The sequence below is a fragment of the Callospermophilus lateralis genome, chromosome 6 (genome assembly GCF_048772815.1).
Source record: "Callospermophilus lateralis isolate mCalLat2 chromosome 6, mCalLat2.hap1, whole genome shotgun sequence".
Classification (NCBI taxonomy): domain Eukaryota; kingdom Metazoa; phylum Chordata; class Mammalia; order Rodentia; family Sciuridae; genus Callospermophilus; species Callospermophilus lateralis.
The window spans coordinates 84543217-84567155 of record NC_135310.1 but is presented as its reverse complement, the minus strand read 5'-3'; the positions used below and the strand labels follow the sequence as shown (position 1 = coordinate 84567155).

Sequence of the window (23939 nt, the reverse complement as noted above, 5' to 3'; positions counted from 1 at the left end):
AGGTACAAGGTTTGAATTAAAGTTTGAAGTAGACAATAGACTAAGCATTCATGTGAAAGTATGTTTACATATTAATAGCACTTCTCTTTAAAATAGCTTATTTCTAAGATATATTAAGTTTTAAACTGGACTCTGGCACACACCTGTAATTCTAGCAATTTGGGAGGCTGAGGCAAGAGGATCACAAGTTTGAGGCCAGCCTTAGCAACTTAGTGAGGTTCTAAGTAACTTAGTGAGATTCTGTCTCAAAATAAAAAATAAAAAAAGGGCTGGGGATGTAGCTCAGTGGTTAAGTGCCCCTGGCTTTAATTCCTGGTACCTAAATAAATAAATAAAGTTTTGTATATTGGCCTCTCTAAATCATTATAATATTTCTAAGAGTAATTAGCTATAATTATACCATTAAGCACTGTTTTAAAAACATTTAATCTTTAATCTTTAATCTTTAATCTTTAATCTTTAATCTGAAGACCTATAAATTTTAATAGGCAGTGTTTAAGTAATAAATGGTATTAAGTTGTAGACACAACTTAATGGGGCTTACATTAGGAAAGTTAAGTTAGGATTAGTTATAAGTTCTAGTTTATATTGCCTTTACTGATTTTATTAAAACATTTATATTGAGTATTTAAATAGTTTTTATTATCATCAATTTCTAATTCTTGTATAAACTAGATATTTTGACTTCTTTCAAACTGGGTTAGATGAAATATATCTTAAATATATATTCATATTAAATATCAGAAAACAAAATTACCCTTATTTCAAATTCAAAATAGATGAGTCTACAATTAATTTTTTATTAATTTGACGTTTTATATATCATTTTAGATAGATGTCTGAATTATAAGTCATGAACTTTATGTTTTATCCATGATTGGACTTTAAAGAAGCAAGATTGTATTTATAATGGCATCTTTGTCTTGATAAGATTATATTTTTATAAAAATATCGCCGAAATATTGTAGTAATATATTAGGATGCTTCAGCTGTCCTAAAGGAAGAAAATATTTATTTATTTACAAAGATATGGTCTTTGTTACAGAATAAACTGAAAGAAAACTGGTGTTTACACTTCAAAGAGTATCATGTATTCTCCAAAGACAAAAATGTACTCACTTTTAGATGAATATAGTTTGTCAAGAATCTTATTTATATTATTGAAAGGGAGGGAGGGTGAGATAATATGTGTGTGTATAATATACAAAGGTGAACAATGGATTAATATGTTTAAATTGCTTTTTATGTCTTCTTTATCAGGAGGATGAGGTGATCATTTTGACTAAACCCTTTGCCTTATTCCATTTGAATGTCTTTCAGCTGTGTGTAATTTCTAGGAAAATGCAGTATTTTTAGTCTGCCCTATAGCAAATATGTTTATTAACATTTGATTAGAAACAGTTTTTAAATGAAGCAAGCATTGAATTGCAAGACTAAAAATTCTGCATGATGTGTTTTCTGTTAATTTTTTGCTGCATGTGATTGTTGTCTTTGCTTCTTTTTAAGAGTAAAATGGAATTTCATTTTCTAGATATTTTCCAGAAATTTCACAAATAATTGAATGTTTAAAAAACTTGTGGAAAGACAAACTGCTGAAAAGCAGTTGTTTATTTGGAGAAAAATACACCTCCTGGAGCCATCTTTTAATGCCATTAATTCTAATATTATGCTTCCTTATTTTAATTCTTAATTCTCTGTTCTGGAAAATTCCTAGACCAGTTTTTCTTTGTCCAGTTACTGTTATGTTTTTCCTAGCTTCTGCAGGCCTAACTTTCTTCATCCCTTTTTCTGAGCTTGTTGTAGGTTCTAACAAATTGAATACTTTGGATACAAATTCCTTTAGGAGAGAAAACAAATTTTCTCTTCTTTTTTTTTTCTGAAATGTTTTTAGTCATTGCATAAATTTCTAGAGTAAGCATAATGCTTTAATACACTGTACCTTGTGTATATACAGAAAGGTTAAAAAAATACTTCTAAAGCCATGTATCACTCTGTCTGAGATATTTGCTTCTGTTTAACTTTAGTGAATTGATGGTAATTAACCTAAAGTAGTGTCATGCTAATTGTCAGGGTTACATATTGCAACTTTTTACCTTTTTTTGCTTATTCGTCTTTAATTGAAAAAAAAGCTGTGTATATTTGTAAAACACATTGGGGTGCAATGTAATGTTTGGATATTGTATACATTGTGGAATAATTAGATCAAACTAACATATCCATTACTACCTTAATTCTTTTTGACCTAAACATTTTGATTAATTTCAACCACATATATTCCCTCCTTCTTTATTGAATTTATCTTTATCTAATATCCTAGAATTATAATACTTTAGAATTGAAATTATAATTATAAAACATTTCTTTTTTAAATTGAAATTATTATTGAAATAATTGTAGTTTACATGTAGTTGGAAGAAGAGTGAAGAGATCTTATATACACTTTACCTAGTTATTCAATTTTTATAAGTGTTAGAATGCTTAAGTTTTTTCATTGACTAATTATATTTTTGCATGACATATGTTGCATTAATAGACTTGGTTTTATAGTTTTGGTTTACTTAAAAAATGTGAAGATTAGTTAATTATTAATTTCTTGTTTTGTAGTATCTTAAGGCGGGTTCCTTGAAAGATCCTCTCTTAGATGACCATGGAGATTTTATTAGAATGTGCACTGCCATGAAAAAAATTGGTTTGGATGATGAAGAAAAGCTTGATCTGTTTCGAGTAGTCGCGGGTGTCCTGCATCTTGGAAACATTGACTTTGAGGACACTGGCAGCACTTCAGGTTTTTTTTTTTTTTTCTTAAGGGCATAAAATTAGATTGACTTATTCTTATTTTTTGGTCATATGAAAAATCATTCTAAATGTTTAGGTGCATGTTTTTTGAATTTTCTAGAATGTAGTGTGTTACATGGTGAACCTGACAAATGAGCGATGCTTCATTATGAGCTTTGTTTTGAACAAATTAACAACTGAGTACTAGGGTCATAGTTAAAAATTTTAACTAATGGTACTTTTTTTTTTCAGCTCCTATATCTGGGATTGAACTCAGTGGAACTCCCCTGAGACACATCCCAAGCCCTAATTTGTTTTATTTAGGGACATGGTTTCACTGAGTTGCTTAGTGCCTTGCTTTTGCTGTGGCTGGTTTGAGATCCTCCTGCTTCAGCCTCCCCAGCCACTGGGATTATAGGCATTCGTCACCGCTCCTGGATAATGGTACATTTTTAACAACAGATTAATTCTCTGTCCTCTATTAAAATATTTTTGAAATTTTTCTGGTTCATTGATCTAAACTTGGATCAGTTAATCAGGGCAGTTTAACACTATATACCTTATTTATGAGAAACAAAAATAAACTAAAATTTTCATTCTTATGAAAATTGAAATATATCTAAATAGTTAACATTCAGCTGGGCTTAGTGGTGCACAGCTGTAATCCCAGAGCTTTTGGAAGCTGATGAAGGAGGACTACAAGTTCAAAGCCAGAATCAGCAATGTAGCAAGGCCCTAAGCAAGTCATCGAGACCCTGTCTCTAAAGAAAATACAAAAAAAGGGTTGGGGATCCCAGTTTAGGAAAAAAAAAAAAAAAAAGTAACATTTAACTCTAGTGTTGCAGTCTGTATATAGCATAAATAGTGAAACTTTACTTAGTTCTAAATGTGATCCCTGAATATAGGATTGGCAGACTGTTACCTATGGGCCAAATCTGGCTTGCCACCTATTTTTATAAATAAAACATTATTGGAACATAATCACACCCATGCATCTGTGTATTGTCTATGCCAGTTTTCATTTGCAGTAGCAGAGCTGAATAGTTCAGACTGATGTCGTGGAAAACCTAAAATATTTACTATCTGGCTTAGGAAAAAATATTAGAGAAAAAGATTGTTGACCTTTGCATTAATACATTGTTTTAGAATCTTATACAGAAATTAGTTAAGAAGAACTGAAAGCGCTATTAATAGCAGTCAATAACATGGGCTTTTGTGTCAGATCCCTGGGGTTCTGTGAACCTTGGTTTCTTCATTTACAAAATGAAATAATCTATAAGAAGTTCTTTTAAAGTACAGTATCTGTATGCAACAAGGAAAGGGGGCACAAGAGGAAGGAAAAAATAAAAAGTATCAGAGCTGGGGTGTACCTCAGTGGTAGGGTGCTTGTCTAGCGTTTTCAAGGTCCTAGGTTCGGCCTCCAGTACCACAAAAAAAAAAAAAAAAAAAAAAAAAGTACCCTATGCAAGATACTTTCTTTCACATCTTATATTTCATCATAATCATAGTTAAAACATAAAAAATAATGAGGTGAGAGATATTATCTCCATTTTATAAATGAGGAGCCTGTGCAAAAGTGAAATAATACACATGGTTATTAATAAGTTTTAGCTTGGAGAACCTTTTCTATCCATGTCTGACTAGCTCAGAAGCCTGTAATAATTGTCCTTCATTGACTCCAGGCTACTAAACCGTATGATCTGTGAATGAGTATACTAAAATAGACAATGACTTTCAGATTTAATGTCCTGTGATGCTGTGAAATCAATAATGTGAGATTCAACATAGCATAGATAAGCTCACATACTCTTGAATCAGACAACTTTACCTTGTACTATCTGCTGTGCATGACCTTGGGAGAGGAACTTAACCTTTCCATATCTCAGTTTCTTCACTGTTAGAGGGTAATAATGGTCTTCATGTTGTGAAGAGGAATAAATAAGTTAAATATTTATAAAATGATTTGAGTATTTGTGGTTGGTACATAGTAATCACTGTTAGTGAATATGTAAAATAAAAATACAGATTGCTGCCTACTTAAAATGAAATTGTAGCAATATAGATATTTTTAGGGTACATTTAATTTCTTATTAGTTTTTTAGAGGAATTAGAAAATTTATTGTGAAAATATAATGAATGTTGTCATGTTTCATTTGCTTTTTAGCAATGTTAAAGGAACATATGGGAGATTCTAAGTAACAAAGAAAGATTTTAAGTGTTAGGATAATTAGCATACACTTTGGAAATGTTATTATAAGTAATAGGTTGTATTTTCATACCTCTAATTATTGTCCTGTGGTAGAACTTGTAGATGTATATGGAGTATCATGGATGTTGCATGATCCAGTTAGTTGAAGAGCACTAATTAGTCAGAAGGGATTAAGTACATTTTGCATTGTCACTTTATTTTTTTTCTTAAAGTTCCTTCCATTGCAGCAGAAATAAGCAGGATATAGTACATATGGTAATAAGGCAAAGGCTCAAGAGAAAAAACTAGACTAATATAATATTAATAGCTAAGATTTTATTACAATTATCTTCATCTTTCCTATGACTCTCCATTAAATCTATAATCCAAATGATTTCTAAGTAGATATGGGGTTTTCCCCCCTTGATAGTTCATTTTTGGCATGGCCTAGAAACTTGGTGAAAAAAATATTTTGAAATTATTTTATTGGAAAATTTATTTTCCAGTAAACATGTAAGGAATTTTTTTCTATATTTTTGTTGGTGCATTATAATTACACATAATGGTGAGATTCATTGTTACATATTTATACATGCAAGTGATATAGGAATAAAATTTGGCTAATATGATTTCCCAGTACTTGTAGGACTCTTAACTGTCATAAATATGGTTTTTCCATGATGGAAATACTTAAAATGCCTTCTGGGACTGCCTATGTTTTTTAGATTCCATATAACAGAAAAGTATTTTATTATAATAATAAACTTAAAAATGTTTGAAGAACTATTTTGGAAAGGGAGTGACATGAAAACCTTACTTTATTTTATAGTCTTTTCCTTTTTTAAAAAGTCTTTTGCATTTTTAAGATTTTTTTAAAAAGTTGTTTTCTTAACCTTACATAATTCATATAGGACTATATATAAAAATTTATCAATATAATAAAAGAAATATTTAAATGAATTATTGGTTACTTTTTTGAGAATTATGTCATTTTAGTGTAGATGTACTGGAGGAAGGGGTAATTCACATCCTTGGCAAGATGACACACAGTTCTATCATGCTGTTCCAAATGGTGCACAATTTAAAACTTATGAATTATTTACTTCTGAAATTTTCCATCTAATATGTTTGGATTGTGGTTTATGGTAGGTAACAAATTATGGAAAGCAAAACTACAGATAAGGGGATCTGTTACACAATAGGCTTTTCCTGACTTAGGATCTCTTGTTCGTCTTGGAATATCTAACAAAGACGTGAAAAAGAGTTACAAATAAGCCTTGTGTATTCTATAGTTTTTATTAGTGAAGTGTAATTCTTTTTTTGTATTTTGACTTTTTTTGTTTTGTTTTTTATTATTTTTAGATATATATGACAACAGAGTATATTTTGACATACATACATGGAGTATAACATTCTAATTAGGATCCCATTTTTTTTCAAGAAAAGACAATTTTTATTTTTTTATTCAACTATCATAATACTTCATAGGTATAAATACAATTATTTATCTTCATAGAACCACTGTGTTATCATGAAGGTAAAAACACAGACTTATGCAACATCATAATTTCAGGGCAAATTGCATTTTTAAAACGCAACCAAAATAAACATAAATAAGGAACTTTTTAGTTATTTTACACAATTTCCAAGCATGGAGCTCAAGGATCCCATTTTTATGGTTGAACATGATGTGGAGTTTCATTGTGGTGTATTCATATATGACCAAAGGAAAGAATTCATTCTACTGTCTTTCCTATTCCAATTGCCCCTTCTTTCCCTTCATTCCACTTTGTCTAATCCAGTGAACTTCTATCTCACCCTCCATTGTGTTAGCATCCTCATATGAGAGAGAACATAGTAAAGTGTAATTCTGAGAAATGGGTTTTGAAAATTTGGATTAGATAATGTTTATTAATTTTAAATTTCATTAGGTGGTTGTAATCTGAAGAATAAATCTACTCAGTCATTGGAATATTGTGCTGAACTACTGGGTTTGGACCAAGATGATCTTCGTGTAAGTTTAACCACAAGAGTTATGTTAACAACAGCAGGGGGCACCAAAGGAACAGTTATAAAGTAAGTCCCTTAATTGCGCTGCAAAATTCCTGTTTTGCATTTTCTCAAAGAGATGTATATACGTTTTGAAAACAAAGATTTAAGATTGATCTTTATGTATCATTAATTCTTTTCATTTTAATGTTCTCAAAGATATACTTGATAGATCAAAAATCTGTGCATCTTCCTGCAGTAATCCATCATATAAATAAATGGGGATTTGCATAACTCTTAAAAATTGTTCCTTTTAGATATTCTGCATGGCACATATTTGAAATTCATAAGGTAAGAGAGGGATTTACTTGCGAACAACTACAAAAATGTGAATTGATTATTTAAATCAATATCTGACTGTTTGGGGTAACAGATCATTTTACTTAACAAGTCATTGCCCGTGCAAATATTGTATACTAAAACTTCCACTAAGTTGAACTTTAGCAAAATATGCAGCAAGTGCAACCTCTCCTTACTGAGGAGTCTTCATTTAGAGGAAATTACAACAAGGGCCTAGCCAAGATTTTTCAAATCAGTAATCAAGAACTTGTAGATTGTGCCTAGATATGTGTATAGTTTGGCTCAATAGCCTATACTTTATGCATTTTGATTTTAATCTATACAATAATATTTATATTTGGACTTAGCATTGTGTGTTACTATACGAACTCCTAAGTAGTAGGGACTACAGGCATGTGTACTCTACCTGACTAAAAGAACATACAAAAAGGTATTTTATCTGCTTAAAAATTTACTACCTCTTACATGTTTGGAAATAGAAGCAAGATATGCTTAGCCTGATCTTTTTTTGTGTGTGTGTGTGCTAAACTAATTCTAAATTATTTGTACTATAAAGAAAAGCTCTGTAAGAAATTTTTACAGCATTGTCCTAAAGTTCCTTAATTTCTTGTTTTTTTAAAATTTATTTTAGTTGTAGATGGACATAATACCTTAATTTTTTTAATTTATTTTTTTATGTGGTACTGAGGATTGAACCCATTGCCTCACACATGCTAGGCAAGTGCTGTACCACTGAGCTACAACCCCAGCCCAAATTTCTTGCTTCTTTAGAGAAGAAACCAAATTCCAAGGGAAAACACATAAAGGTCATGGATTGAGTGGTTTTAAGGTACTGCTCCCTTTGTTTCCCCATTTCCACTTTGTTCCAAAGCAGTTCTTTTACATGTTTTCTCTATAGGGTATTCACATAAACATCAGTTCAAGAAATGTCCCATGGCAGACAGTAAACTCAAGTGGCTTATTTCAGAAAAAGTTGGGCTTGTTGACATGTACCTGTAATCCTAGCTATTCAGGAAGCTGAGGTAGGAGGATTTCAAGTTTGAGGGCAGACTTGTCAGTTTTGCCTGACATAGTCTCAAAATTAAATAGGATGGGGATGTAGTTCAGTGGTAGAGTACTTGCCTACTTGCCTAACATGTGTGAGACCCTAGTTTTAGTACCTAGCACTATCACTGTGTGCGGGTGTGCATGCATGTTGGGGTGGGGAGAATGGGACTCTTGCAGGAATGTTAAGTATAAAAAAACACTATTTAGAGGGAATTCAAATATCAGGTTTATTCAAATGATTTTTAAAGTAACTTCGAAATTTTATCTTTTTTTTTTCTTTTTTGTACTCTCATAGTGACACATGCTTATCATTATGATAGCATTTAGTGTGGTGTTAGGAAATTCTCCTTTATGCCAGTCTCTCTTCATCAAAACCTAATTTCTTAAGAACATAGGTCGTGTATCTGTATGTGCAACATCTAATACCGTTGTATCATATGTAGTTACTAATATGGTAGAGTTGGACAGTTCAAATTTTAAGGAGTAACTAAATATTTTTCTTGAACAAGGTAAATAAATTACCAGACTTCAAAGTTATTCTGAATTAAAGAGTTTCTTTCACATGTAAGAAAGTCAAAAGGAAGATTATTCCTCTGAGTAATTTTTACCTACTCATCATGTAAAGTGAAATGTAAATTAAAGTTAAAATGATTTTTCAAGCCTGAAGTTTTTTTTAATCAGTAGGAGATTTTTAAATCTAATTTTAGATGGTTCCTTTAGTTCTTTTTTCACAGCTCTCTCTATAGCCCTGTTTATCTGTGCCTATTCATATATGATCCTTGGTAACTGTTTGTTCTTCACAGTGAATGTGTTCAGGTACATTTAACTTTGGGTATTTGGTGTTTTTTCACACTATGTTCCCATACAGAATTTTCATTGATATAGTCTTTTTTTGCAGGGTCCCCTTGAAAGTGGAGCAAGCAAACAATGCTCGTGATGCCCTGGCAAAGACTGTCTATAGCCATCTTTTTGATCATGTGGTAAACAGAGTTAATCAGTGTTTTCCTTTTGAAACTTCATCCTATTTTATTGGAGTTCTAGATATTGCTGGTTTTGGTAAGTACAATTCTTTTGTGAGTTTATTTTTGTTTCATATTTCTTTGCACATATAAGAATATATATATTTTAAAAAGCCTTTATCTCCTGTAATACCTTTTATTTGATATATTTTCAATTGTATGTTCAAACTTGCCAATTTATAATATGATTTGTATAGTAAGTTGATAGTTTTTTTTAAAAAGGGAAAGATTCTTTAAGTCTTAAGGACAAAATTAAAACATGTTGATTAAAACCACCATAGTTTAGGGGCTGGGGTTGTGGCTCAGCAGTAGAGCGCTCGCCTAGCATATGTGAGGTGCTGGGTTCAATCTTCAGCACCACATAAAAATAAATAAATAAAATAAAGGTATTGTATTCAACTACAACTGAAAACAAAATATATATAGTTTAAATGTCTCTGCTTAAATGAAGACATCTGAAATAAAGGTGAAAATCTGTGCTACAAATTCAGATAATGTGACTAATGTAGATAATAAAATCACTAAAATCATGGTTGAACATGTAGAGCTGGGTAAACGTTTACCTAAGATATATAGGTTAACCTCATAATTGTAAGAATTCATTGCTAGTGTTAATTGTCAACAAATAACTATTTCTATTTCATTTTCCATCAAATGAATAAGATAACAAATTATTGTGAATCACTGTGGAATGGTTCAACCAGAAATTAAATGGTTTACTGAATACAATCTGAACACTGCTGTGTTCTGAATGACTATGTTATTAAAATCTTGAAGTAAATCTGATGGGTTTTGTACTGGGCTTTATTGATATCAGGTGTTTCTTCTGGCTTGCGGGATTGGTATGTTTCTCTTTGTGATTTGTTTGTCTTTGCCAACAGAAGATAAGTATTTACAATTTGAGAGGCTCAGAGTTTTGCTTTTGTTTTTATGTGATGTAATAGGTATTTTAAAATTTATAATGAAATACTACCTTTTGTTCAAAGATAGATAACCCTCCATCACTGACTTCTTAAGATTTCACAATCTTTATACATTTGTTTATATACTAGTCTATATCAGTTTTAGCATAATACACACATACAGAGATTCATAAAATTTTAGAACCCTGTAGATCTTAGATATTATGTAATATAATTTCAGAAGTGAATCAGTATTTATGGTATTTTTGATAACTGTAATTTTATACATAAATTTTTTTATGTCATTTTGGGCTTTGAATTGCTTAAATACTCATGCTTTAAAAATTATGTTACAAATGGCTTACATTTTGTTATTATACTATATAATTTATTTCACCTGCCAGTTTTTTGTCCAATTAGAGAAAGGTATTTTTATTTCTCAATTATAGTGTCTAATACAATTTGTCTTAAAATAAGAAGACTTGGGGAGTATAAAACAATTGAATATATTTTTAAAGCCCAATTTTAAATTGATCTGATACAATAATGTTTTATTTTATGGGATAAATTTATATGAAGTAGAATTGATGATGATTCTTTGTGATGGCTCTTAATTTTCAGAGTACTTTGAACATAACAGTTTTGAACAATTTTGCATCAACTATTGTAATGAAAAACTTCAACAATTTTTTAATGAAAGGATTCTGAAGGAGGTAATCATTTTTACAATTTAAAATCCAAATTAAGCTATTTTAAATTTCAAGGAAGAGAGACATGCTATAGTTCCCCAATTGCTGGAGTATAATGAAAGGGTGGTCCAGGCATCAGGGAAGCCTAGCAGATGTTATGGTTCAGCCAAAGTTTAGGGACTGGTAAAAAATGAATTGGTACTTCCTCAGAAGTTCTGCTTGTTTTATTTTCCTTTTTTTTTTCCTTCTCTTTTCTGATTATGATTGTCTTTAATTCTTTCACTGCTGTACAACTTTCTTCTCTCATCTCTGAACATGGCCTTTCTTGCTCTTTTCCCCAAGCTTTGAGTTACTCTATTGCCCACTCTGTAGGGAGTGGCAAAGGTACCCGGTCAGTAGATACCATATGTCTATTTGCCTCTGGACAATACTTTTCTTGCCATGTTAATTTGTGGACTGCCAGTTGCCTGTGAATAGCCTGCCTTTGGTTGGCCACAATCTCTGGTCCAGTAAGGAACTTCTTGCCATTGCTTATAGTAAATAACTGTGGGCATACCACACATACTAGGGAGTTTCTTTATAATTCTTTAGTGTGCAGTAAAAATAAAAGTAGCTTTGGAATAGTTGAGTTGTGATTAGGTTCATTATTTTTTCTTTTAAATCTGAATTCTATAATATTTTTTACCAAAACCCTTGACATTCCTTCCTTTGTACTATTAGAGATATGTTTTTCTGAAAAAAGATAAAGGGACTGATAGGTCATCTAGTCCAGTTCTTTATTTTACAGATGAAGAAACCAATTCCCAGAGCATGTTTGTAACTTCTGCCTCCTTTCCTGGCTGCTGGCCCACAAACCTTTAATTTCTTTATATTAACACTTATATTTTCTGAGTTCCGTCCTCTACTGTATTTGGGCTGAAGTGTGCAGAATTTTATTTCCTAACTATTTATTTCCTATTCCTATCCCATCTGTCTTTTCCCACAATTTTATTGTGTTTTTGTTTCTGTGGGATTTCATTCCACACATTCCAGCTTTTGTATGGGTTACTTATATGTTGTAGTTAAACCAATTTTAACCATAAACAGGTAAGATAGTTCTGAAAACATTTTACCCAACTAAATTAGTTTTTCCAATACCATGTGAAATTTTATGTGCATGACTCTCATTTAATATACACTAATCCTTCTTTCCACACCACCCAGCAAGAATCTTTATCTAGAAACAGGAACTCTATAAAGAGGAGACACTGTCTTGATTTATATTTACTTTTATAATAATCCTCTAAATATAAATGTGAATTTCAAATTCAGATTGGGTTCAAGTGAAGAGTGCCCTCCAGAATGTCAGAAAGTATTTCTAGTATAACTCATGAATGGAAATATTTAAATTGATGAGAAAATGTTAGAACATACAAACTTAAGCTTATTGAGTTAGCATACCCATCTAATAAAATCCTTTAAATTTTCTTTTCAAAAAGTTACTAAATTTATATCTAGGAATTCAATTTTTATTTGTACATTATTCTTCCAAACTTTGTTTCTTTTCTACCTTGTATAATATTCCTGTATAGGTACTTATAATTCATTTCCAGTTAATTATTATTACCTTTAATGTCTGTCTGCAAATATTTAAAATTTATTTTTGTCTTAGCTGGGTGTTATGGTGCATGCCTATGATCACAGTTACTCAGGAAACTGGGGCAGGAGAATCACAAGTTCAAAGCCAACCTCTCCAGCTTAGTGAGACCCTGTCTCAAAATAAATTAAAAGGGTTTGGAATATAGCTCAGTAGTAGAGTACATCCCTCCCTGCCAGAAAATTTTCTATCTTTGGAAAACCATTTAAGGTTATAATAGTTGGTTTAAACTTTAGCATTTTAATTAGTAAATGTTATGATTCGAAATGACACAGAAATTAACTACATTTCATATTGCACTTTGTTTATGTATTTATGATTATTTCATTTCTAGGAGCAAGAATTCTATCAAAAAGAAGGTTTAGGTGTTAATGAAGTACATTATGTGGATAATCAGGACTGTATAGGTATGTATTTTTTATTCTATTTTGGGGAAATGTATGACAGTATAGCAAGTGCATTTGCTAGTCACTTTTCTGTGTTCTGTGACTTATATTAGTAGCCATGGGACTTGAAACTAGTATCTGAGGGATGTTTATCTTTTTTAAAAAATTTTTTTAGTTATACATGGGCACGATATCTTTATTTTGTTTATTTATTTTTATGTGGTGCTAAGGATCGAACCCAGGGTCTCACATGTGCGAGGCAAGCACTCTACCACTGAGCCACAAACCCCAGTCCCAGGCGTGTTTACTTAAAAAAAAAAAAAAAAATATATATATATATATATGTATATATTTACTTGTCAGTGGACCTTTTTAAAATTTTATTTATTTTTTTGTAAATGTAGATGAATAGCATGCCTTTATTTTATTTCTTTATTTTTATGTGGTATTAAGGATCAAATCTAGCCCATCATATATACTAGGCAAGTGCTCTACCACTGAACTATAGCCCCAGCCTCTTGATGGACCTTTATTTTATTTATTTATTTGAGGTGCTGAGAATCGGACCTAGTGACTCACACATGCTAGGAAAGTGATCTACCACTGAATTAGAACCCTATCCTGGAAGTTTACTTTCTTAATACTGCTTGCAATTTATTTTTCCTATCAAGACATCAGATTCAGCTTAGTTGAAACTTTTTCTAAAACTCTTCTATTTATTGTGTTTTTACTTAAAAATCCTAAAAGTGTGAACCAGTTTGGAGGAGACTCAGTGGCTCAGGCAGCAAAGGGATTTATTGTCTCTCATGACAAACTCTATAATTAGGCTAGGCTCCAGGTAAAGATTGTCAGAGATTCCCTTAGTTCTGTTCTCCTCTGTGCACCCTCTCAGAGGTTGCAAGTTGGCTTTAGAAATTCCATGTGTCACATCCACAGAATACTGTGTAGCAGAAGGGTCTCTGTTTTCCTTGCTTTTTTTCTTTTTTAGCAATAAAGAAACCTTCCCCTCTAATCCCCCAGCTAGCTTTCAGTTCTCCTTTTTTTCTACCCCATCTCTAAAATCAGCTGTTTGCAAGGGGTCTTTTGACAATCTGGTCAATAACTCATGTCTAGGCTTGGACAACATAGAATTATAATGATGATGATACTTTTTATGTTTATATTAAATTATATTAAATAGTCATATATATTAAGAAGTTGCACATGCTCCCTTGTCTACTCAGAGTACCCCTCTCTTTTCTCATCTCTGTGCCTTTGACTGGGTGGTTTGTTATCTTCCTGGAATTCATCCCCTTCTGAATCTTTCAGCCTACCTCTGCCTCCTTCTACATCTATCAGAATACTCTCATTATAACATGTCCCTCCTTTACAACTGTTAATTACCCAAGAAGCATTATGTTCTGATCAAGGCAGTTAGAATCTTTTTTTTTTTGTGGTTCCTAATAACATTTTAATGTGAAATTTGCATAAAAATATACATATTTTATCTCAAATAATTTTTTTTAAAGAGAGAGTGAGAGATGGGGAGAGAGAGAGAGAGAGAGAGAGAGAGAGAGAGAGAGAGAGAGAGAATTTTTTTAATATTTATTTTTTAGTTTTCGGTGGACACAACATCTTTGTTTGTATGTGGTGCTGAGAATCGAACCCGGGCTGCACGCATGCCAGGCGAGCATGCTACCACTTGAGCCACATCCCTGGTCTAAGACTCCAGATTCCATGGGTTACAATAATTAAAATAATTGAAGTTGTTGGCTAGACCTAATCAGTCACTTTTACTTCATGTTTTTTTTTTTTAATTTTTATTGTTGGTTGTGCAAAACATTACATAGTTCTTGACATATCATATTTCACACTTTGATTCAAGTGGGTTATGAACTCCCATTTTTACCCTGTATACAGATTGCAGAATCACATAGGTTACACATCCACTGATTTACATATTGCCATACTAGTGTCTGTTGTATTCTGTTGCCTTTCCTATCCTCTACTATCCCCTCTCCCCTCCCCTCCCCTCCCATCTTCTCTCTCTACCCCATCTACCCAATTTATCCCCCTTGTTTTTTTTTCCCCTTTCCCCTCACTTCCTCTTGTATGTAATTTTGTATAACCATGAGGGTCTCCTTCCATTTTCATGCAATTTCCCTTCTCTCTCCCTTTCCCTCCCACCTCTCATCCCTGTTTAATGTTAATCTTCTTCTCATGCTCTTCCTCCCTACTCTGTTCTTAGTTACTCTCCTTATTTCAAAGAAGACATTTGGCATTTGTTTTTTTAGGGATTGGCTAGCTTCACTTAGCAGAATCTGCTCTAATGCCATCCATTTCCCTGCAAATTCCATGATTTTGTCATTTTTTAATGCAGAGTAATACTCCATTGGGTATAAATGCCACATTTTTTTTTTTATCCATTCGTCTATTGAAGGGCATCTAGGTTGGTTCCACAGTCTAGCTATTGTGAATTGTGCTGCTATGAACATCGATGTAGCAGTGTCCCTGTAGTATGCTCTTTTTAGGTCTTTAGGGAATAGACCGAGAAGGGGAATAGCTGGATCAAATGGTGGTTCCATTCCCAGCTTTCCAAGAAATCTGCATACTGCTTTCCAGATTGGCCGCACCAATTTGCAGTCCCACCAGCAATGTACAAGTGTACCCTTTTCCCCAGATCCTCGCCAGCACTTATTGTTTGACATCATAATGGCTATCAATCTTACTGGAGTGAGATGGTATCTTAGGGTGGTTTTGATTTGCATTTCTCTGACTGCTAGAGATGGTGAGCATTTTTTCATGTACTTGTTGATTGTATGTCCTCCTCTGAGAAGTGTCTGTTCAGGTCCTTGGCCCATTTGTTGATTGGGTTATTTGTTTTCTTGTTGTTTAATTTTTTGAGTTCTTTGTATATTCTGGATATTAGGGCTCTGTCTGAAGTGTGAGGAGTAAAGATTTGTTCCCAGAATGTAGGCTCCCTATTTACCTCTCTTATTGTTTCTTTTGCTGAGAAAAAACTTTTAGTTTGAGTAAGTCCCATTTGTTGATTCTAGTTATTAACTCTTGTGCTGTGGGTGTCCTGTTAAGGAATTTGGAGCCCGACCCCACAATATGTAGATCGGAGCCAACCTTTTCTTCTATTAGACGCATAGTCTCTGATTTGATATCAAGGTCCTTGATCCATTTTGAGTTAACTTTTGTGCATGTCAAGAGGAGGGAATTCAGTTTCATTTTGTTGCATATGGATTTCCAGTTTTCCCAGCACCATTTGTTGCAGATGCAATCCTTCCTCCATTGCATGCTTTTAGCCCCTTTATCAAATATAAGATAGTTGTAATTTTGTGGATTGGTTTCTGTGTCCTCTATTCTGTACCATTGGTCCACCCGCCTGTTTTGGTACCAGTACCATGCTGTTTTTGTTACTATTGCTCTGTAGTATAGTTTGAAATCTGGTATCGCTATACCGCCTGATTCACACTTCCTGCTTAGAGTTGTTTTTGCTATTCTGGGTCTTTTATTTTTCCATATGAATTTCTTGATTGCTTTATCTATTTCTACAAGAACTGCCATTGGGATTTTGATTGGCATTGCATTAAACCTATAGAGAACTTATGGTAATATCGCCATTTTGATGATGTTAGTTCTGCCTATCCATGAACAGGGTATATTTTTCCATCTTTTAAGATCTTCTTCTATTTCTCTCTTTAGGGTTCTGTAGTTTTCATTGTATAAGGCTTTCACCTCTTTTGTTAGGTTGATTCCCAAGTATTTTATTTTATTTTTTTTTGAGGATATTTTGAATGGAGTGGTTGTCCTCATTTCCATTTCAGAAGATTTGTCACTGATATACAGGAATGCCTTTGATTTATGTGTGTTGGTTTTATATCCTGCTACTTTGCTGAATTCATTTATTAGCTCTAATAGTTTCTTTGTAGACCCTTTTGGGTCTGCTAGGTATAGAATCATGTCATCTGCAAATAGTGATAATTTAAGTTCTTCTTTTCCTATTTTTATGCCTATAATTTCTTTCGTCTGTCTAATTGCTCTGGCCAGTGTTTCAAGAACTATGTTGAACAGAAGTGGTGAGAGAGGGCATCCCTGTCTTGTTCCAGATTTTAGAGATAATGCCTTCAATTTTTCTCTGTTCAGAATGATGCTAGCCTGAGGCTTAGCATAGATAGGTTTTACAATATTGAGGTATGTTCCTGTTATCCCTAGTTTTTCTAGAGTTTTGAACATAAAGGGATGCTGTACTTTGTCGAATGCTTTTTCTGCATCTATCGAGACGATCATATGGTTCTTATCTTTAAGTCTGTTGATGTGGTGAATAAGATTTATTGATTTCCATATATTGAACCAGCCTTGCATCCCAGGGATGAATCCTACTTGATCATGGTGCACAATTTTTTTGATATATTTTTGTATCCGATTTGCCAGAATTTTATTGAGGATTTTTGCATCTAGGTTCATTAGAGATATTGGTCTGTAGTTTTCTTTCTTTGAAGTGTCTTTGTCTGGTTTAGGAATCAGGGTGATGTTGGCCTCGTAGAATGAATTTGGAAGTTCTCCCTCTTTTTCTATTTCCTGAAATAGCTTGAAAAATATTGGTATTAGTTTCTCTTTAAAGGTTTTGTAAAACTCTGCTGTATACCCATCCGGTCCTGGGCTTTTCTTAGTTGGTAGTCTTTTGATGGCTTCTTCTATTTCCTCAATTGATATTGGTCTGTTTAGGTTGTCAATATCCTCCTGACTCAATCTGGGCAGATCATATGACTTAAGAAATTTATCAATGCCTTCACTATTTTCTATTTTATTGGAGTATAAATTATTCAAAATAATTTCTAATTATCTTCTGTATTTCTGAAGTGTCTGTTGTGATATTGCCTTTTTCATCCCGTATGCTAGTAATTTTAGTTCTCTCTCTTCTTCTCTTCATTAGCATGGCTAAGGCTCTGTCAATCTTACTTATTTTTTCAAAGAACCAACTTTTAGTTTTGTCAATTTTTTCAATTGTTTTGTTTCGATTTCATTAATTTCAGCTCTGATTTTAATTATTTCTTGCCTTCTACTTCTTTTGCTGTTGTTTTGCTCTTCTTTTTTTAGGATTTTGAGATGAAGTGTGAGATCATTTATTTGTTGGTTTTTTTCTTTTTTTAAGAAATGAACTCCAAGCAATGAATTTTCCTCTTAGAACTGCTTTCATTGTGTCCCATAGATTCCGATATGTTGTATCTGTGTTTTCATTTATCTTTAAGAATTTTTAAATTTCCTCCTGATATCTTCTATAACCCATTGATCATTCAGTAACCTATTGTTCATTCTCTAAGTGATGCATGATTTTTCCTTCCTTCTTTTATCGTTGATTTCCAGTTTCATTCCATTATGATCAGATAAGATGCATGATATTATCTATACTCCTTTATACTGTCTAAGAGTTGCCCTGTGACATAATATATGATCTATTTTTGAGAAGGATCCATGTGCTGCTGAGAAAAAAGTGTAACTGCTTGATGTTGGGTGGTATATTCTATATATGTCAATTAAGTCTAGGTTATTAATTGTATTATTGAGTTTTATATTTTCTTTATTCAACTTTTGTTTGGAAGATCTGTCCAGTGGTGAGAGAGGTGTGTTGAAGTCTCCCATAATTATTGTATGGTGGTCTATTAGACTCTTGAACTTGAGAAGAGTTTGTTTGATGAACATAGCTGCACCATTGTTTGGGGCATATATATTTATGTTTGTTATGTCTTGTTGGTGTATGGTTCCCTTGAGCAGTAAGTAGTGTCCCTCTTTATCCCTTTTGATTAACTTTGGCTTGAAATCTATTTTATTTGATATGAGTATGGTCACTCCTGCTTGTTTCCGAAGTCCATATGAGTGATATGATTTTTCCCAACCTTTCACCTTCAGTCTATGTATGTCTTTTCCTATCAAATGCGTCTCCTGTAGGCAGCATATTGTTGGATCTTTTTTTTTTTTTTTTGATCCATTCTACTAGCCTGTGTCTCTTAATTGGTGAGTTTAAGCCATTAACATTTAGGGTTATTATTGAGATATGGATTGTTCTTCCAGCCATATTTGTTTATTTATGCTACCTAACATGGTTTGTTTTTCCTCTTTGATTATTTTTTCCCTTTACTGTACTACCTCCCACTGTTGGTTTTCATTGTTATTTTCCATTTCCTTTTCCTGTAATGTTTTGCTGAGGATGTTTTGAAGAGATGGTTTTCTAGCTGCAAATTCTTTTGTTTATCTTGGATGGTTTTAATTTCATCTTCTATTCTGAAGCTTAATTTTGCTGGATCCACAATTCTTGGTTGGAACCCATTTTCTTTCAGCGTTTGAAATATATTGTTCCAGGATCTTCTAGCTTTCAGAGTCTGTGTTAAAAGATCAGCTGTTATCCTGATTGGTTTACCCCTAAATGTAATCTGCTTCCTTTCTCTTGTAGCTTTTAAAATTCTATCCCTATTCTGTATGTTGGGCATCTTCATTATAATGTGTCTAGGTGTGGATCTCTTATGATTTTGCACATTCGGCATCCTGTAGGCTTCTAGGATTTGGGATTCTGTCTCATTCTTCAAGTCTGGGAAGTTTTCTCGTATTATTTCGTTGTACAGATTGCTCATTCCTTTGGTTTGGACCTCTATACCTTCCTGTATCCCAGTGACTCAAGTTTGGTCTCTTTATGTTTTCCCATATTTCTTGGATGTTCTGCTCATGGTTTCTTAACAGTCTCGCTGAGCTGTCTATGTTCTTTTTGAGTTGAAATACTTTTTCTTCATTTTCTGATGTTCTATCTTCTAAGTGTTCTACTCTGCTGGTAGTATTCTCGTTTGAGTTTTTAATTTGGTTTTTTTCTTCCTGCATTTCTAGGATTTCTGTTTGTTTTTTATAACCTCTATCTCCCTGTATAGTTGATCTTTTGCTCCTTGGATTTGTTTATGTAATTCATTGTCGAAGTGATCTTTCATTGTCTGATTTTGCTGTCTAATGTCTTCCTTGAGACTCCAGATCATCTGAAGCATGTAAATCCTGAATTCTTTATCTGACATTTTATCTGCTGCAGATATTACCTCTTCTAAAGTTGAGTTGACCTGCATTGCTTGTGGTTCTTTCTTTCCTTGTCTTTTCATACTGCTTGCGTTTCTTTCTGCTTGGTGAAACTGTTGTGTTATTGAATTTTCCCCCTATTTATTTATATTGCTCTTTAATAGTTAGTTGCAATGTCTCCCTTGCAGGGGCAGGCGGCGGCTGTGCTCCTTCTCCAATTGGGGTGATCTGTCTATCACGCCTGCGGGCCGCTGGGCCCCTTCTCTGGGTCGCGTGGTCTGCGTACATTGCGGGCAACGGCTTGGCCCCTCCTCCAATAGGGGTGATCTGTCTACCACGCTGGCGGGCCACTGGGCCTGTTCTCCAGGTTGCAGGTCTGCCTACCTTGCAGGCACAGGTGGCTGCTGTGCCCCTCCTCCAATTGGGGTGATCTTTCAACTAGGCCGGCGGGCCGCTGGGCTTCTTCTCCGGGACGCGCGGTCTGCCTACCTTGCGGGTGGCAGCTGGGCCCCTCCTCCAATTGGGGTGATGTGTCTACCATGCCAGCGGGCCGCTGGGCCTCTTCTGCCGGTCGGTCGCAATTCTGCCTACCTTGCAGGTGCGGGCGGTGGCTCTGCTCTGCCCCTCTTTCAATTGGGATGATGTATCTACCACGCCGGCCGTCCGTTGGCCTCTTCTGCTGGTTGGTCGCAGGTCTGCCTACCTTGCAGGTGCAGGCAGTAGCTCTGCTCTGCCCCTCCTCCAATTGGGGTGATGTGTCTACCACACCGGCAGGCCGCTGGGCCTCTTCTGCCGGTTGGTCACAGGTCTGTCTACCTTGCAGGCGCAGGCGGCGGCTTCGGCAGTTAGAATGTTAATTTCTCTTCCTGTGTCTTGGAGCTCTGTCCCATTCAACAGTTTTTATATACTCTACTCAAGCAGATTACATTTTATAGTTGTTTTGGACAGACAGAAAATTCAAACAGAATGAAGGAAAGGAGCATAAAAATGTGCTGTTCCTGAAAAGTTTTGCTTGAAAGCATTAAAATCAGTTTCTAAAACTAGTATTGAAAGCTCTGCATGCAAAAGCTTCTGTAGTTTTACTTAATTTTGAATGTAGATGTCATCTGGAAAAGGGAGAATTTCTGGTTTCTTTCCCTCTTATCCTTATTTACAGTGGAATGGTTATTACATTTTTTTCATTTTCTTTATTGAGTTATTTTCTAAAATCTATAATAAAAGTATGATGTGACCTTATAACAAATGGCCAGGTTGAAATAAAAATGCATCTGCTCTCAATAGTCTTTGATAGAATATTTTCAGAATCATCTGTTTCATTGTTTCCAACCAGTTCTTGAAATTTGAAATTTTTCATGTTATCTTTAAAGTGTTGTTGTTTTTACCCTGAGTGTTTTCATTTTTTGAAATAGATTTAATTGAAGCAAAATCAGTTGGAATACTGGATATTTTAGATGAAGAGAACCGCCTTCCCCAGCCAAGTGACCGGCACTTTACATCTGCAGTTCACCAGAAGCACAAGGACCATTTCCGACTCACTGTGAGTTTGCCATTCTTAAGTTGAGACACTGGTGGGAAAAGAAATCTTTGAAAAGGTGCACCAGATAGCAGATATTAATAGATCATTAGAATCATAAATTATGTAAGGTTTGAAGTAACTCTCTCATATATACCATGTTTTATAGATGGACATTTAATTTATATATATATTTCTTGATGATATTGCTTTATATGGATCAAGAATCTCTTCTGGCTAGAAAGTATATACCTCGAACTTGTGATCCTCCTGCCTCAGCCTCCTGAGTTGCTGGGATTACAAGAGTGGCATCACTGTGCCCTCTTTGAGTGTTTTTGCTTGAATTATCTCACTTTGTCCTATTAGTCTATTTGTGCTACAGACAAGCAGACAAACAGGAAAAAGTTAAGTAATACTCTCGCATACATATGAGGAAGTGGTAAGTTTGAGAAGCAGATGAGGCAGTTGGCTACAGAGCCTTCTCCCTTATTTGTTCTGGTCTGTTGCTTTGTATGGAGAAAAGCCTGTGTTCTGTGAGCTCTCAGACTTTGATTAAGCCTATAAAGTTCCCACTCTTATTCTTATTTTATTTATTTATTTAATACTTATTTTTTTTGTTATAGTTGGACACAATACCTTTTTTTATTTTTTAATGTGGTGCTGAGGATTGAACCCATGGCCCCGCACATGCTAGGTGAGCGCTCTACTGTTGAGCCACAACCCCAGCCCTTATTTTTATTTTTAAATGAGATTTTTCCCTTTACTTTAGGTTATTTTATGAGTCAGATATGATTTGGAAACTTGAAATGATTCAAATATGAGATACCATATTCAGATGGTACAATCTTAAAATGATTTAATTTTTTGGAAATGTTTGTGCTTTTTATGTAAACATGTTAGGATGTACGGTGGGAGAGTCCCTGAACTGATCTCAGGTATTTATTACCTGGCTGTATCTGGAAATCATCTGATTAAATGCTATGGGCTTTGGTGGATTTTAAAAGTTCTCTGGGTGATTCTAACAAGTACCAAAGTCAAAAACCGCTGCTTTTGAAATATATAAATAGGCAGTTAACTTTATAAAATGCAAACTATGTCTTGGTGTACTTCTAATGATGGGATTTTGTTTTGTCTGTGTTTTTTTGTTTTTCATTTGTTTGTAGTTTTGTCTTACACCTGTTTTTTTCCCCTAGAGATTATCACCAAAAATTTGCTAGAATTCACTAATACTCTAAGGTATATCCAGATGCTTACAAAGCACTATAATTGTGAAAATTCCCTTTATAATTTTAAGTATTTTATACCTCAAACTTTGCGTAAAGGACACCTAAGTAATGTATTTTTCATAATTTAATAACTTATATATGTTTTTCAGATCCCTAGGAAGTCTAAGCTGGCAGTACATAGGAATCTGAGAGATGAGGAAGGCTTCATTATCAGGCACTTTGCAGGGGCAGTGTGCTATGAGACAGTGAGTATAACACTATAGTGTACAGTATGATAGCTTCTAGTTGGCTATTTAAGTTTAAATTAAATTAAAAATTCAGTTCCTTAGTACATTAGTCACAATTCAGGTGCTAAATATCCATATTGACTAGTGACTATTTTGGACAGTACTGATATAGAACATTTCTTTTATTAAAGAGGGTTCTATTAACAGTGATGAGTTAAGGGACATTTATCATAAGATGAACTAAAACATTCTATTTGATTTTTTTTTCAGACCCAGTTTGTGGAGAAAAATAATGATGCTTTGCATATGTCTCTTGAATCTTTAATATGTGAATCCAGGGATAAGTTTATACGGGAATTATTTGAATCATCCACAAATAACAACAAAGATACAAAACAAAAAGCAGGAAAACTTAGCTTCATCAGTGTGGGAAACAAATTTAAGGTATTTGTGTTAAATAACTTGAAAGTTTTTGCTGTATTTAAAATATATTATTTTATATTCTAAAGTGGATAATTTAGATCACTGTTATAAATCCCACAAGTGAGTTTTAAGAGAACACCCTGCTTTGTTGATACTTATTTTTATGCAAAATATCAAAACATAGCCCCTAGTCATTAAATATTCAGAAATGCTTAAGATTTTCTAAATGTGTTCTTTCTTGGTGCATAACATATCTGATTGCTGCTCCTAATGTTCTTGCTTCTGCATACTGTCTAGTTGACCTTCAATCCTTCTCTTTCCCATGTGTTTTCTGTTTCCTTCCTCATTCAGCAGTTTTGTTTAGCTGGAGTAGTTCAGCTCGGGATGGCTAGAGAGGACTAGTTGAGTTGAGAGAGGAAAAGCAGGCACAGCCAGGGGCTTCAGGTAAATGATAGCCTTCATGGACTCCTATTTATAGAGTGGCTGCCATGTTAAAAAGAGCCAGTCTCAAGTTAATGATG

General features: G+C 33.8%; 1 protein-coding gene across 1 annotated transcript in view; it reads left to right on the top strand.

The window, feature by feature from the left end:
- The window catches only part of LOC143401914 (unconventional myosin-VI-like), an 80014-nt gene that overhangs the window by 16936 nt on the left and 39139 nt on the right, over positions 1 to 23939 (top strand). The window contains 8 exon segments of the mRNA XM_077109729.1: positions 2605 to 2785; positions 6895 to 7039; positions 9258 to 9415; positions 10902 to 10993; positions 12940 to 13012; positions 21439 to 21566; positions 22918 to 23013; positions 23266 to 23439. Of these exon segments, the coding sequence (XP_076965844.1) occupies positions 2605 to 2785; positions 6895 to 7039; positions 9258 to 9415; positions 10902 to 10993; positions 12940 to 13012; positions 21439 to 21566; positions 22918 to 23013; positions 23266 to 23439 (1047 nt within the window).